This window comes from Recurvomyces mirabilis (genome assembly GCF_035927965.1).
Source record: "Recurvomyces mirabilis strain CCFEE 5264 chromosome Unknown scaffold_11, whole genome shotgun sequence".
NCBI classification, from domain to species: domain Eukaryota; kingdom Fungi; phylum Ascomycota; class Dothideomycetes; order Mycosphaerellales; family Teratosphaeriaceae; genus Recurvomyces; species Recurvomyces mirabilis.
The window spans coordinates 170,303-183,623 of NW_027041945.1; the positions used below are offsets into that span (position 1 = coordinate 170,303).

Consider the following 13,321-nt stretch of genomic DNA (forward strand, 5'->3'; position numbering starts at 1 on the left):
AAGCTTCAAAGTCGATCGCATTCAACGAGATGCCGGTGAGTACATTTTGAGTTGGCTTCATCATCGAGTAACATGTTGCATTGACGCGTGAGACACGCGCTACACGCAGGCAGGCAAGCAAGCAGCAAGCAAGCGAGCAGGCAGGTGCGCTTTCCTTCTTTGCACCTCACCTCACCGTTTCTTGGATTCCTTCAGTCTACATGCTACAGTTTCATCCCTTTCTTTCCACCTTTCATTCACGCCGGGGAACCACAATGGCGACTGACGGAGTGCGCCGATCTGGCCGTGCTCGCAAGGCGGTCACAACCTATGCCGATGAGCAAGCAGAAGACATTCTTGCCACCAAGGTTCCTGTCTCCAAGTCTACAAAGGCACCCAAAGTCACAAAACAAAAGCCTTCACCGGGCGATGGCGAATCTGCCGTTCTGTCAGACTCTCCTGAACCACCTGCCAAGAGGACCAAAACTGCAAAGCAAGCAGACAAGGACGATGCAACCTTCGACACTAGCGATACTTCCTCGCCCGTGGCGAAGAAAGCGAGCAAGAAGTCTAAGACCAAACGTAAGAAAGGTGACCCGCCACCACTCGACGAGCAGGTTCGCCAGGGCTTTCACTCCAAGATTTATCCTCAGACCAAGAAGATCACTCTCCAAGAAAAGGGCTGGCATGGCGAAGCTGCCGAATTTCGCATCGAGCGTGCCAGATCCAAGACCCAACCACTCCTGCCTGGCCAGCAAGAGAAACGTCTTCGCAGTTTCGTCGAAGTCCCCGGTGACGAGTACGAGACCTTCCTGCATCGAGCCACTACCCAGAAGATGTTCGTTCTCAACCGCGAGCGCTTCTTCGAAGACGACTGCCATGCTGGCCACGACGACTGCCCATCCGAGGTCCTCAAGATGGCTGGGTCAAGGGGAGACGTCTATACCATCACCATTTCGCACTTGCTGAGCTGCAGTTGTCCAGTCGCCCTCTTCACCAGGGATGGCAAGCAGAGGTGTTGCAAGCACCTGATCTATGTCTTGCACAACGTTCTTGAGGCTCCAGACAGGCTCAAGTACCAGAACGCCTTCCTCACATCTGAGCTGCGTGAGATCTTCGACAATGCTCCGCCACTTCCATCCGAGATCGGAGACAAGGTGGAGGATGCCGATGCTGGCAATCGCAAGCCGCTTGATGATGATTGTCCTATCTGCTCGCTTGAACTGGAGGGCGAGGCCACAGTCTGGTGCAAGACATGCGGTTACAGCCTGCATCAGGTTTGCTTCAAGCAGTGGGCTAAAGTCAAGGCTCGCAACGTGACTTGTGTCTTCTGCCGCGCGGAGTGGCAAGATGACGACGGCGGTGGTAAGCAGAAGGTGATCACACAGGATGTTGCCATTTCCGCTCAGCGTTCTGCTAGTGGTTACCAGAACGTTCGCCACCTTCTCGAGCAGCAGTACGATTGATCGGGCTGCCGTATAAGCGACAGAGAAAGGTTATTGTTGAGCGACTTCACAAGAACACTGTTCTGTCGGGCCATAGAAGGACGTCACGGAGTTTCGAGACGGCGATAGTCCTGTGAAGAAGGATGCTTTATGATGCTGTAAGGGCGGGCAGGTGTATGCACCAATGCTAAGCTACTCCGATCGCTAGTTGTACAAGTACTCAACATTACACCAAGCCAATACTCCTTCGCATGTACGCAAGCAATAATGTAGCATAATGCCACTACCTGACAATCGACCCCTGCCTCACACCAGAAGCTTCAGCCTCATAGTCCGTACCAGAAACATCGTGAATGCCATGCTGCTCCGTTGGTGGTGGTACGTCCTCAACACCGTGAGCATTCTCCATTCCCGCAGCATTTGCCTTGCGAATATTGCGGCCTCCTGGCTCCAGGTATAGAGCATCGGTCGATATCTCCTCTTCCGGCGGCTCCCACTTGCTTGACTGCCAAGGCTTGACGTGCATGATGTACATCGTGTCGATCTCCTCCAACGACCGTCCACTGCTCTCGCAGAGAAAGAAGTAGACGACGAAAACGGCCGTGAAAGAGCATGCGGCGAAGATGTAGCCGTAGCGGTAGTCGATCGCAGCTGTGATGAATGGGGTGAAGAAACTGATCAAAAAGTTCCATATCCAATTACTGGCGGATGACAGACCCATGCAGGTTGCTCGGTAGCGTGTAGGGAAGAGCTCGCCGATCACAGCCCATACGATCGGTCCCCAGGTCATAGCGTAGCCTGCGATGAAAAGTGCTGCGAAAATGATCATGACCGTGCCTGCAGTATGGATCTGCACGCCTTGCTGGAGCAGGAAGTGACCGACCGACGCGAAGACCATGAAGCACATGAACATCCACAGTGCGCCGGTCATCAGTGCTCGCCGGCGACCGAAGTGTTCTACTACGTAAAGGCCGGGGAAGGTCATGCCGAAATTGATGGACCCAAGGATGATCGATGTCACGAATGAGTCTGACAGGCCGATGTTTGCGAAGACGGTCGTGCCGTAGTAGAAGAAGAAGTTGGCACTATTGAGAAGGTCAGCCAAACTCATTCCTCTTCATGCTGGGTTTATCGTGTTCGCACTTACCCGGTCAACTGTTGCAGGGCTTGCATGGTGATACCCAAAGCTGTACGATAGCCCATACGAGGTCCAGTGAAGCATTCATACCACTTGGGCTTTCCACCACCGGCAGTCTCGGCGTCAAACTTGGCCTTAATGTCTCTCATCTCACGATTTACTTCCCAATGATTGATCGGCACGCCGTAGGATTTCGCGATGGTCGCGCGGGCACGATCGATATGGTTATTGCGGTAGTCCCAACGGGGCGACTCTCGTAAGAAGAAGATACCTATCGCCATGATGGCGGGAAATATGAAACCGATGCCCATGGGAATTCGCCATTGCTGGGGTCCACCAAGGTTGTGCGTTCCAAAGTTGATGATATAAGCTAGCCAGATTCCAGCCGTGATGAACAGCTGATAGCAACTGACCAACGCACCACGGACTTGGCGAGGCGCGGTCTCCGATTGATACATAGGTGTGAGTACGGAAAGGCCGCCGACGCCAAGTCCGGCAACCCAGCGCCCGATAGCAACTTGATACCAGTGGCGTGTTGTCGAGATCTGGATGATCACGCCTATGATGAAGACGATGTTCCAGGTGATGATGCAGATCTTGCGGCCGAACTTATCAGCAATTGGCGCGCTGCCAATGGCTCCGATCAAGGTACCGATAGATAGAAGTCCAACGATGGTGCCAGACCTCACATTACTGAAAGCGCCATTCTCACCAAATCGGTTTTTGAAATCGTCCATTTCCAAAAACCCGGAGATCTGACCAGTATCGTAGCCAAAGATGAGACCACCGATACTGACAATCAATGCCATGACAAAGACTCGGACGGTGAAGATCCTGACCTTGGAGTTGTCGACGTCCGCCTTCTCAGCCACGACTGCATCCTTCTCGATCACGCTGGCATTATTGCGTGGTGTCGTCTCGCCTGACATCGCACCAGCCTGGTCGTTCTGTTTGTTCTTGCCGAGCATCTTCTGGAAAGAAGAAGACAACGGCATGATGGGCAATCGGTCCTGTTCTCCAGAAAGGACGCGGGGTGGTCAAACGTTGTGCTGGTAGACTTCACGGGCAGGACAAACACTCTTATGTGAGGGGAACATAACCATGCAAAATCTGTGATAGCGCCGTCATCACCTCGGGCGTTCACATGGCGCCGCTGAGCACGAGGGCAGAGAGTGGTCCGAGGCGTCCGGTGCGCAAGGCAATTTCGCTATTGGGTGTTCCACTGGCTCCATAGTCGATGTCATCGCGAACGTCCTCCGAGCGGCGTGAGTTCGTCATGATCTTGGCGTCAACGGGCCGGTGCGAAGTGCGCGACGCTCGGTCATTGGCTGGAATCCGGACGAGAGTCGCGGTTCTGCTGTGCCGCCTGAACTTTGTCAATTTCTTCTTGCGTCACTGGATCTTGAATTGATTTCTAACCAAGCATCGGCACTCGACTTGTACACCGTCGGGGTACACGGCAAGAGTTTCACAGCACGGGGCAGTAGCGCTGACTACAGTTGTGCAACGGCATACAGCTGCCGAGCGTGTCAGCTGTGGCCCACTCCCGAAGGCGTGTCGAGCTGCGGACAACAAGCATCCGTGAGCCGGCCTTCGTATGGCTCCTCAGCAATCGGCCAAGAATATGGAAGATCCGATGGACTCGTCTGTAACGTCTTCAAGAGACCATCAGGCACCTCCCGGAGCAGACAGAGGCGTGAGTGCCGTGTCAGAACAGCATCTACACGATGTCGATGTTGCCGCTCCGAAAGACAACGGTGAAGACTTTGAGAATCCTGACCCCCTAAAGGTTTCAGGTTTGTCTCACAGTCTGCGCTCCTGGTATCGAATGGAAGTCTGTCAAGAACAATAGAAAGAAGGGTGCCATTCAGCTTGAGGATTGAGAGTCAGAAGGTGCGGGCGTGACTGGGTAACAGAGGCTTCTACCATGACTACGTTGCGATTTACAAGTTCTATATCTAGTCTCTAGACGGTATGCTACGCCATGAACGTGACTTTTCTCACAACTTACTCTTCTCAGCTATGAGGGTCTGGCCAACAAGGTGGCTGTCTTAGCCAATCGCGATGGCCGATCAGCTGGTCGACAGACTGGATGCCTGCGACGTTGAACATGATGTCCAGATCGGCAAGTAGAGACTTCATGACATGTCGGACGCCATGCTCGCCCATGATGCTCAATCCCCAGATCCAGAGCCTGCCCACGAAGACGAATCTGAAGTATCGTCAGCATGGTTCAGGAAAGCTATGATGATGAAGACTTACTGTGCACCCAGCGCCAAAGCTTTGCAGATGTCCGATGCGCCGCGAACGCCTGAGTCGAACATAATATACGTCTTGTCACCAACAGAATCAACGATCTTCTCCAGCGCATCAAGACTAGCAATCGCACCATCAACCTGCCTACCAGCATGATTACTAACTACGATCCCGTCAACGCCGACCTCGACCGCCTTCCTAGCATCCCTTACATCCTGAATACCTTTAATGGCAAAAGGCATTCCACCACTAATCTCCTTCCAGGTCTTGATCAGCCACGGCATCCGCTCCCACGAATGTGCACGGCCATGCCATACGTTATCGATCCATTTCGCTCCCGCCTCGTTGGGCTGAGTCTTCGGATCAATACCATCCTCTGCTAGCCGTTTCTGGAAGACGGGATCAGAGAGACCGAGGTCGGCGCCGATGCCGTGGTAGAAGGCGTAGTTCGAGGTGTTGATGTCGTCGTGGCGCCAGCCGAGTTGCCAGGTATCTACTGTTAGGATACAGGCTGCGAAGCCGCTGTTGTAGGCTCGCTTCAACAACGACACAGTAAGCTCATCGTCATGTGGCATATAGAGCTGGAAGAATCTGGGTCCTTCTCCATTCGCGGCGGCGACGTCTTCGATGGGTTGGGAGCCGGCTGTGCTGAGACAGTATGGCAAGTTAAGCTCTTTCGCTACCTTGGCCACGGGTAGCTCGCCTTGAGGATGGTAGATCTTGTTGATGCCTACTGGACTGAAGCCAACTGGTGCAGAGACTTTGTGGCCCCAGATGTGGTGTTTTGTGTCCCTCTTGTTGGTATCGACTAGCATGCGAGGTATGAATTTGTGTCGGTAGAAGGCTTGACGATTCGCCAGGTGGGTGGTCGATTGTCCGACGTTGCTCGATGCGTAGTACCATCCTCCTTCGCTTAGCTTCTCTTTTGCGCGCTCCTCGAGCTTGTCTGGGTCTGTGGTGAGGTTAGTCCATGCTCGCCACCTGAGGAGAGTTGTAGATGCTCACGAGTATTGAATGGTGGGACATTGCCGTCATTGCTTGCCCAGAAGTTGTCACGCTGGTACTCAGCGTACTCAGGCGTGTTGCGAACGTTCTTGTTCTCGTTCTTTATGTCCACGGTTGCTGTGTGTTAGGAGAGCGTGGTTGCAGGGTGAGAAAGGACGAGAGATCGAGATAAAGAGATGAGCGTGTACTTCACCGTGTTCCGCAATAGCCGTCTATATCTATACGAGAATCCGAAGCATCAGAGTTGCGGCATTCCGTTGCACAAGCATGACGATCATCGCCGACGGCTCAGGACGAAAGAAGTGTGAGGTTGTGGAACGAAGCCAAATCCCTGCTTGCCAAGACCAGAGAGGTTAACTCCAGAAGCTTGACATGCTTCTTTCCCACCACTATCATCTCGCGCCTTCCAGACACAAAGGACGGCATACTCTCAGATGCACGCAGCCACGGTCTTCTTGCCCATCATTGCTGGGTGCTGTGATCACAGAAGCGCCGCCTGTACTGTAATGGCCATGCGGAACGTTTCATGACAGCCATCTTGCTCGATAGAAGGACTCCGAGGCCATGCTGGTATGGTATGCTGTATCAGGCTACGCAAAACATGTGCTATCCTTCGACATAGCTGAGAGCCGCGACCAAGCAAACTCCTTAAATGTGCGTGTTCGAAATAGAGCACTTACAGAGACATCCATGTCCCGTTCACGATTGACCTGCCCTGCCCGGTAGCGTACATATAGGTAGTGATTTGTTGGGTGAATAGTCGATGATGGAGTAGTTGGTATACCTTATCAATGTCCAATCGAGCGGACCGTTGCGCACATATGCGTTCGTGCCTGCATATCCGCTCTGCTCAAACACGCAACACACTTTCAGGATTTCTACCTGATCACAACTCATCAGCACTGCAACGTGCTCGCAAGCATGGATTCTCCCACACTCGACGGCGCTCAACCCTCCGACACAGCACCTCCATCTGTGACCCCGTATTCACGTCTGGTGAGGGTACCATCGCAAAGGACCGACTCACCACACCGCGATGCTGTTGCACAATGTCCTGTCTTTGGACTACCCCGCAGAGATTCGTAATCGAATCTATCGAATGTGCGTGCTCGCCGAGCGAGGTATCACTGTCACAAACTCGGGTTACGGAGTACCCGGACTACTGTCAACCTGCCACGCCATTAGAGCCGAGTCTCTGAGCATCTTCTACTGCGAGAATCGCTTAGTTCTACCCGCCTTTCGGTATGACTCATCGGTCGCTTTCAGTGCCCGCAAGACTCTCCTTGGCTGCAAGATGAGCTACGACAAGTCAACCAACCTCAGACTGGACCTTCCCGCGGGCGAAGAGCCGAATTGGACAAACCTGGTTCTTTGGTTGGAACGATATCATGGCCGCTCCGTGGGCAGCTTCTATGATCCTATGGACAGCAAGACAATGTCGCGCTTCAATGCTGATCAACTCTTGATCTGCGCGATGTTCAGGACCGTAAGAGCGCTTCGAAAGCTGCATATGCCGTGGGCGCAGACTTTGGCGCTCGTAGAGCAGCATCGACCTGCTCTGATCAAGATCGACGGGCGATGGGGTGAATGAAGGCGGAGTGCTCGCAGTATCAAACCCACTGTTGGCTTCTTCGGAGGAGTCAGCGCTACGCCACGCCTAAGCCGGGAAGAGAAATGCTCTAGCTGTGATGAGAAATGAAAAGGAGGGAAGGCCCTTGAAGGCGACGACTGTCCGGCATGAGAAATATCGACATATGCGCATGCTTCCTGTGGCCAGCACGACAAATCACAAAGAAGGTCATGAGTACCTGGGATAGGGGACACGTAAGGTATGTGCCTTGCAATCTATGATGCTCAAAACATCCATGACCTGCTAACTTTGCTAAGCCTACTTTCAGATCACATTGTGGGTATCATGGTACACATGCAATCCGAATTGCAACCCGCTACTACATGCCAGTAACACCAATCCTGCCCCAAGACATCAAGTCCATCTTAGCGATCTCGCTCCGTGCAAAATCAGAACCGAAGATCCTCCATACGAGCGACCAACCATAAACAGACTGCCTTCCTCACAGCATCAACATTCCACCCAAACACTCCTACCACAACCGCGAAGACCGCAACACCAGCAGCAATCTTTAAGCCATCAATTTTTCTCTTCCGCTCCTCCGGTGATCGAGCCTGCGCAGCAAACTCCGGTTCATCCTTGATCCGAAAGTTATTCCCACCAAACATATCTTCCAAACCCGTAGCCTGCTGCTGAAAGTCCTGCGGCAGATTCCACGTGCTTGGCTTCAGCTCTAGGCCACCACGAGAAGAGTCAGCTAGGCTCCTACCGCTGTTTTTAACAGGGGAGAAGTCGCTGTCGCCGTCGTTAAGACCGAGTGCCGTGAAGCCGGCTGGCATTTGCTGATTGTGCTTTTGCTTGTGCTGTAGTTGCAAGACCGGAGTGATGGATGAGCCGCCGAACATCTTGCCTTTTGCAATACCTGCTCGCATCTGCTGCATAAAGTCTTGTTGTTTGCTCACTGGTGTCTCCTTGAACGCCAGCTGGGTGACAGGGTTGCGCAGTTTGCGCTCCATACTCATTGGAGCAGCGGGTAAACGTCCTCGAAACGGTGATGGTTCGACTGAAGGCTGGAACTTGAGCTTCGCGCGTTCTTCTTCTGCCTTCCGTTTTGCTTCGGTCTCCGCCGTGAGGTCTTCGCGTATGCCGAAGATGGAGTCCCGCATGCCGGACCAGCCGGCTCCTTGCGTAGCACCGTGATTGAAGAGGCTTCGGGGTGACTGTTGAGCAGGACGCTTCTGGCTCTGCCGTGTCTTGAAGGTGCGGTCGATCGCTGCACCAGGAATTTGTGATCGTGTGATAGGGTAGACATCGATTTCCATAGGATCGCCTGCTTCATCGTCCGTTTCATCCGAGAGTGGTGGAGATGGCATCTGTGATTGCCCGTCGCGAGCCGCTGATGTCGGTGCTAGATTGTTGATCGGGAATGGTCGAACGCGATCAAGCTGTTCTCGGGCAAAGAGTTGAGAAGGCGGTATCGAAGAGGCTTGTCGTTCATATTCGTCGGCTTCTGGACCGGCATCGACACCGAGGACGTCGTGCTCATCAGGTCTTGGCATCACTTTCTGCCTGATCTTGAATCTCACCGTCTTGATAGCGCGATCGCTGAGCCATTGGACGGCAAGCATGAAAAAGGCCACGAAGGCGTGGGATGCCATTAGCTGCTGTGCAGTCATGTTTTTGGTAGCTGCAGCGTTCGAGAGCTGATACCATGCCACAGCTCTTATGGTTAACATGAGCAGTTGCATGCAGAAATGCTCCGTCTGGCCTGTGACTGATTCGATGCGGTGCGTGTGGTGATACCATGCCTTCAAGCCAGGATTGTACCACACAAGAATCGTCGACATAAGGAATGCGCGTGGTAGATATGAACCAAGCGAGGTGAAGCAGGCCTGACTGAATCGCAAACGCAAAGCATCTTGTAAGCACTCTCGTCTCGTTGGGTCGAACGCCGATTCTGCGTCCTCTAAATCTCCCTGAATATGCTGAGTCCTGGCCACCAAGATGCCGTAGATGTGCCAGGCTACTTGCAAGATCAAGCTCGCATACATCAAAGTCTCGACACCACCTAACGCTCTCCGCATGCTCCACTTCCACCAGTCATCTCGCTGCCTTCTTACCCCACCAAGCCCTCTCCTTGCCGTTTCATTAGCTCGTCGTTGGATATTATACGTTCCAGCATAGTGATCTGCTCGATTTATCTTCCTCTGTGCCAGCGGAGCACACCTCTTGCAGACCTGTGGGTATCTCTTCTCAAGCCCAGCTGTGTACTGTGGTAATGCATCCTCGTACTCTTGGTATTGCGGATCGTCTTCATCTGGTAGGTAGTTTCCCAGTGCTTCCATATACAGATGTTGGTTGAGCTGACATGTGCTGCAGAATGCCTGGCTTTGTTGGTGCTCAAGTGTCTCTGGTAATTGTTGTGTGAATGTCTGGAAGGGTGGGCTCTGTTCTCGTGCTGCTATCTGTTGTTGTTGCTGCTGGGCTACGGCACTTGCTGGTGTGTCGATGATGTTGCCTTTTCGATCGAGATAGTTGACTGCTTCACATGATGTACACTGGAAGTCGTTAAGACCAGATGATCTTGCGTACTGAGAGCGGGTCCCACAGAAGTGACAATGAAGCCGGCGCAAGGAGAACATGATGTGTGTTGAGAGAGCGTAGTAAGCCAAAATACTTCGCCTTCTCTTAGGCTTTAATCACTGTGTATGTCTCAGGACCTTAAGGCGCAAGTCTTGTGGCTCCTTGTTTCTGTTGTCATATCTTGCGAGCCAAAGCATTCACAGAGATAGCCCGGTGTTCCGACAATTAGGTTCGGGTGCAACCTCCCGTCTCCCGTCTCCTGCATCCGCGCGCTAGCATGTAGTCACCATTCACATACAGCCACTTTACCCTCCACTTCTTGCATACTGGTCGACATTTTGAGTGCATACGAGAGTATCGTTCGGAGAGAGTGCAGGTAAACGATCCTGCCATTGTCTTCTCTGTAAACCTCATATTGTATGAATGACTCCTTTCGAACATGGCTAATGTTGATCGAAATGCCCGGAGAGCGGTTACTCGGCCTCGAAGCCCACAGGCGGCCGTCCATTCAGCACCACGACAAGCTCAAGTGTCGCTCTACGTATTTCTATCGCTACTTGCTATACGTGTCGTCAATGTCTTCGTCGTTCAGACTTTCTTCCAGCCAGACGAATACTTCCAGTCTCTTGAGCCAGCATGGCAGCTTGCATTCGGTCCAGACAGTGGAGCTTGGATCACATGGGTGGGTACCTGTCTTTCAAATTAGGAACACCCTACTGATTGTGTGCTCAGGAATGGCGAGAAGGTCTTCGATCATCAATCCATCCCATGCTCTTTGCAGCAGTCTATCGCTTCGCTGATCAAATTGCCAACATTCTGAAGACCGCACCTGACAGTCGTGCTCAGATCTTGATCGTCGCACCTAGGATCGCTCAAGCTGTCATCGCAGCGATTGGCGACTTCTATACTTGGCGGATAGGCTGTGAAGCATACGGACCTCAACACACTGCAGCCTATGCCACCTTAGCACTGACAGTACTTAGCCCTTGGCAGTTCTTCTTCTCCACCAGGACGTTCTCCAACTCGCTAGAGACGACACTTACTGCTGCGGCTTTATACCTTTGGCCATGGTATTGGTCACTCCGAATGGAACGATCGTCCAACGCAGCAACTCAGTCTGTAGCACCGCGCAAAGCTGCTGATCTGGATACCAAGGAAATGGTCGATCAGTTCAAGAGCTTCTTGGAAGGCAGCGATCCTATTTCGAAAGGCAAGACGGAATCGACAGCCAATCAGTCGAGATCAAATGCCAAAGAGGCTGTTCTTGACGCTCCAGATAACCTTTACTATGCACTGGCGACTGCGGCGGTAGCGTGCACACTACGCCCAACAAATATTGTCATCTGGGCCACGATTGCTGGCATCATAGTATATCGTTACGGTAGCTTTGACCGGGCCATCAAGCTTGCTACAGCGATCTTGATCTGCGGTACCGGTGTGCTCGCTGTCTCCATAGGCATGGATAGATCATTCTATGGCAAATGGGTCGTCCCACCCGTCAACTTCTTATACTTCAACATTGTCTACGCAGTCGCGGGCTTCTATGGCATCAACCGTATCGATTACTATTTCTCCGAAGGTCTTCCACTGCTCCTTACAACTGCACTGCCGTTCGCCGTCGTCGGAATCTGGACATCACTGCGACCCGGCAAAGACCTACCTTCTTTCCAAGGCTATAACGAACGACAAACCAGATTCGTGCTTTCGGTCACAGTGCTCGCTACGGTCATAACCATGACCATGATCGGGCACAAAGAAATGCGGTTCATCTATCCACTACTTCCGAGCCTCCACGTCCTTGCTGCAAAGCCCATGGCCAACTTCTTCCGCAACATCACAACCGATAAAGTTAGACTCGGCATACTACTGCTGATGCTCACGACGAACATCTATATCGCCGCCTACACAACCCTGGTACACAAACGCGGCGCACTTGATGTAATGCACTATCTCCGGCATCGACAAGAGGATCGACTGCATCCGATACACTACGGCTACGCGGATCAGATCCATCCCATAAGTTCTTCCAATATCACCGTGGGCTTCCTAATGCCCTGCCACAGCACACCCTGGCGCTCGCACTTTGTCCACCCGCAGATTCAAGCATGGGCGCTGACATGCGAACCACCCCTCCATCTCTCGTTGGAAGAACGAAGAGACTATCAGGACGAAGCGGATGTATTTTATAATCATCCTGGATCATGGATAGATGACAATCTGAAGGATCGAAGTCTCATCTTACCTAGTTGGGAGCGTAAGAAGCTTCAAGGTCAGACTGGAAAGAATGCGGTGAGGAGAGGTGATGAGGAGAGGAGAGCATGGCCCGAGTATCTGGTGTTCTTTGAGCATCTGGAGCCGGTTATGAGTATGGTGCTGGAGGATACTGTGTATGAGGAGTGCTGGAGAGGTTTCAATACTCATTGGCATGACGACTCAAGGAGGAGAGGAGACGTGATTGTTTGGTGTGTGAAGGACTTGCATCGAGAGTCGTTTGCAAGGGCCAATTATGGTATATAGAGGCCAATACATATTCACCTAGGGACGCATCAACCTCGCCGGCAACAAGTCCAGATGCCACGACTAGCGACATTGAGACACAATCCACAGTGTCCAAGGCATCAGGCCGGCCTCATACCATACCTTCTTCCATGGTAAGCTTCACCTCCCCAGCACTTCCCTACATCAATCCCCTTCACAACCCAGCCGGATCCCCCCAATCCGCCTCAACAAGCCTCCTCAAAGCCTCAGCATACTCAAACCCAAACCCCTCCCTCGCTTCCGCATAAGAACAAGCATACCATGCCAACGCAACCACCTCGGTCTCGGCTTCGAAAGCAGAAGCTTGCTCAGCACATCCATCGGCAAAGCGCCAGAGGCATCCGGTTTGGCCAGGACGCTCCACGTCCCATCCTTGTCATATGCGTCTGTCGGAACGGAATCCTTGTTCATGCTATAGGCACGCAGAGCAGTATCCAAATTCCAAGAACTCTGCTCAAGGCAGGATGTGGCGAAGGGGAGGCCGAGGCCAGTTTCGATAGTAGAGTGCGTCAGTTTTGCCATATCCTCTCGCCGCAACTCCACGCCCTTCCCTTTTGGTAATGCTCCTAGCACATTCGAAGCCCTCTCCCAAAATTTCCACCTAGCCTGGAACTCCGCACCCTTCCGCTCGCGTTGCTGAATACTCTCCCCCGCCTTCTCATGATCCCCACGTACATGCGTCCTGTTCTCCCTCCACCGAATCCACATCATGCCGGCAGCAAACACGACAGATCTTCGCCTCTACCCCAAAGCTCAAAGCCGGATAGCACCTCTCTGCCGCCTCCCTATCACCAATCAAAAACCGCA

General features: G+C 52.7%; 5 protein-coding genes across 5 annotated transcripts; 2 read left to right on the forward strand and 3 right to left on the reverse strand.

Moving 5' to 3' along the window:
• Positions 1 to 254: 254 nt before the first annotated feature.
• Positions 255 to 1,445, forward strand: LTS14_004763 (uncharacterized protein; the record flags this gene model as incomplete). The annotated part of the gene is made up of 1 exon (XM_064837463.1): positions 255 to 1,445. The coding sequence occupies one exon, from the start codon at positions 255 to 257 to the stop codon at positions 1,443 to 1,445; it is 1,191 nt and encodes a 396-aa protein (XP_064694786.1).
• Positions 1,446 to 1,707: 262 nt separating this feature from the next.
• Positions 1,708 to 3,557, reverse strand: HXT5_2 (hexose transporter hxt5; the record flags this gene model as incomplete). Its single annotated transcript, XM_064837464.1, has 2 exons — positions 1,708 to 2,509; positions 2,572 to 3,557. The coding sequence occupies 2 exons, from the start codon at positions 3,555 to 3,557 to the stop codon at positions 1,708 to 1,710; spliced, it is 1,788 nt and encodes a 595-aa protein (XP_064694787.1).
• Positions 3,558 to 4,578: 1,021 nt separating this feature from the next.
• On the reverse strand, positions 4,579 to 5,633 carry LTS14_004765 (uncharacterized protein; the record flags this gene model as incomplete). Its single annotated transcript, XM_064837465.1, has 2 exons — positions 4,579 to 4,774; positions 4,825 to 5,633. 2 exons carry the CDS (start codon positions 5,631 to 5,633, stop codon positions 4,579 to 4,581), a joined length of 1,005 nt encoding a protein of 334 aa, XP_064694788.1.
• A 2,209-nt stretch (positions 5,634 to 7,842) lies between these two features.
• Positions 7,843 to 10,035, reverse strand: LTS14_004766 (uncharacterized protein; the record flags this gene model as incomplete). The annotated part of the gene is given in 2 exon segments (XM_064837466.1): positions 7,843 to 9,501; positions 9,514 to 10,035. 2 exon segments carry the CDS (start codon positions 10,033 to 10,035, stop codon positions 7,843 to 7,845), a joined length of 2,181 nt encoding a protein of 726 aa, XP_064694789.1.
• Positions 10,036 to 10,415: 380 nt separating this feature from the next.
• GPI10 (glycosylphosphatidylinositol anchor biosynthesis) lies at positions 10,416 to 12,493 on the forward strand (the record flags this gene model as incomplete). The annotated part of the gene is made up of 2 exons (XM_064837467.1): positions 10,416 to 10,658; positions 10,709 to 12,493. 2 exons carry the CDS (start codon positions 10,416 to 10,418, stop codon positions 12,491 to 12,493), a joined length of 2,028 nt encoding a protein of 675 aa, XP_064694790.1.
• Between the last annotated feature and the right edge of the window lie 828 nt (positions 12,494 to 13,321).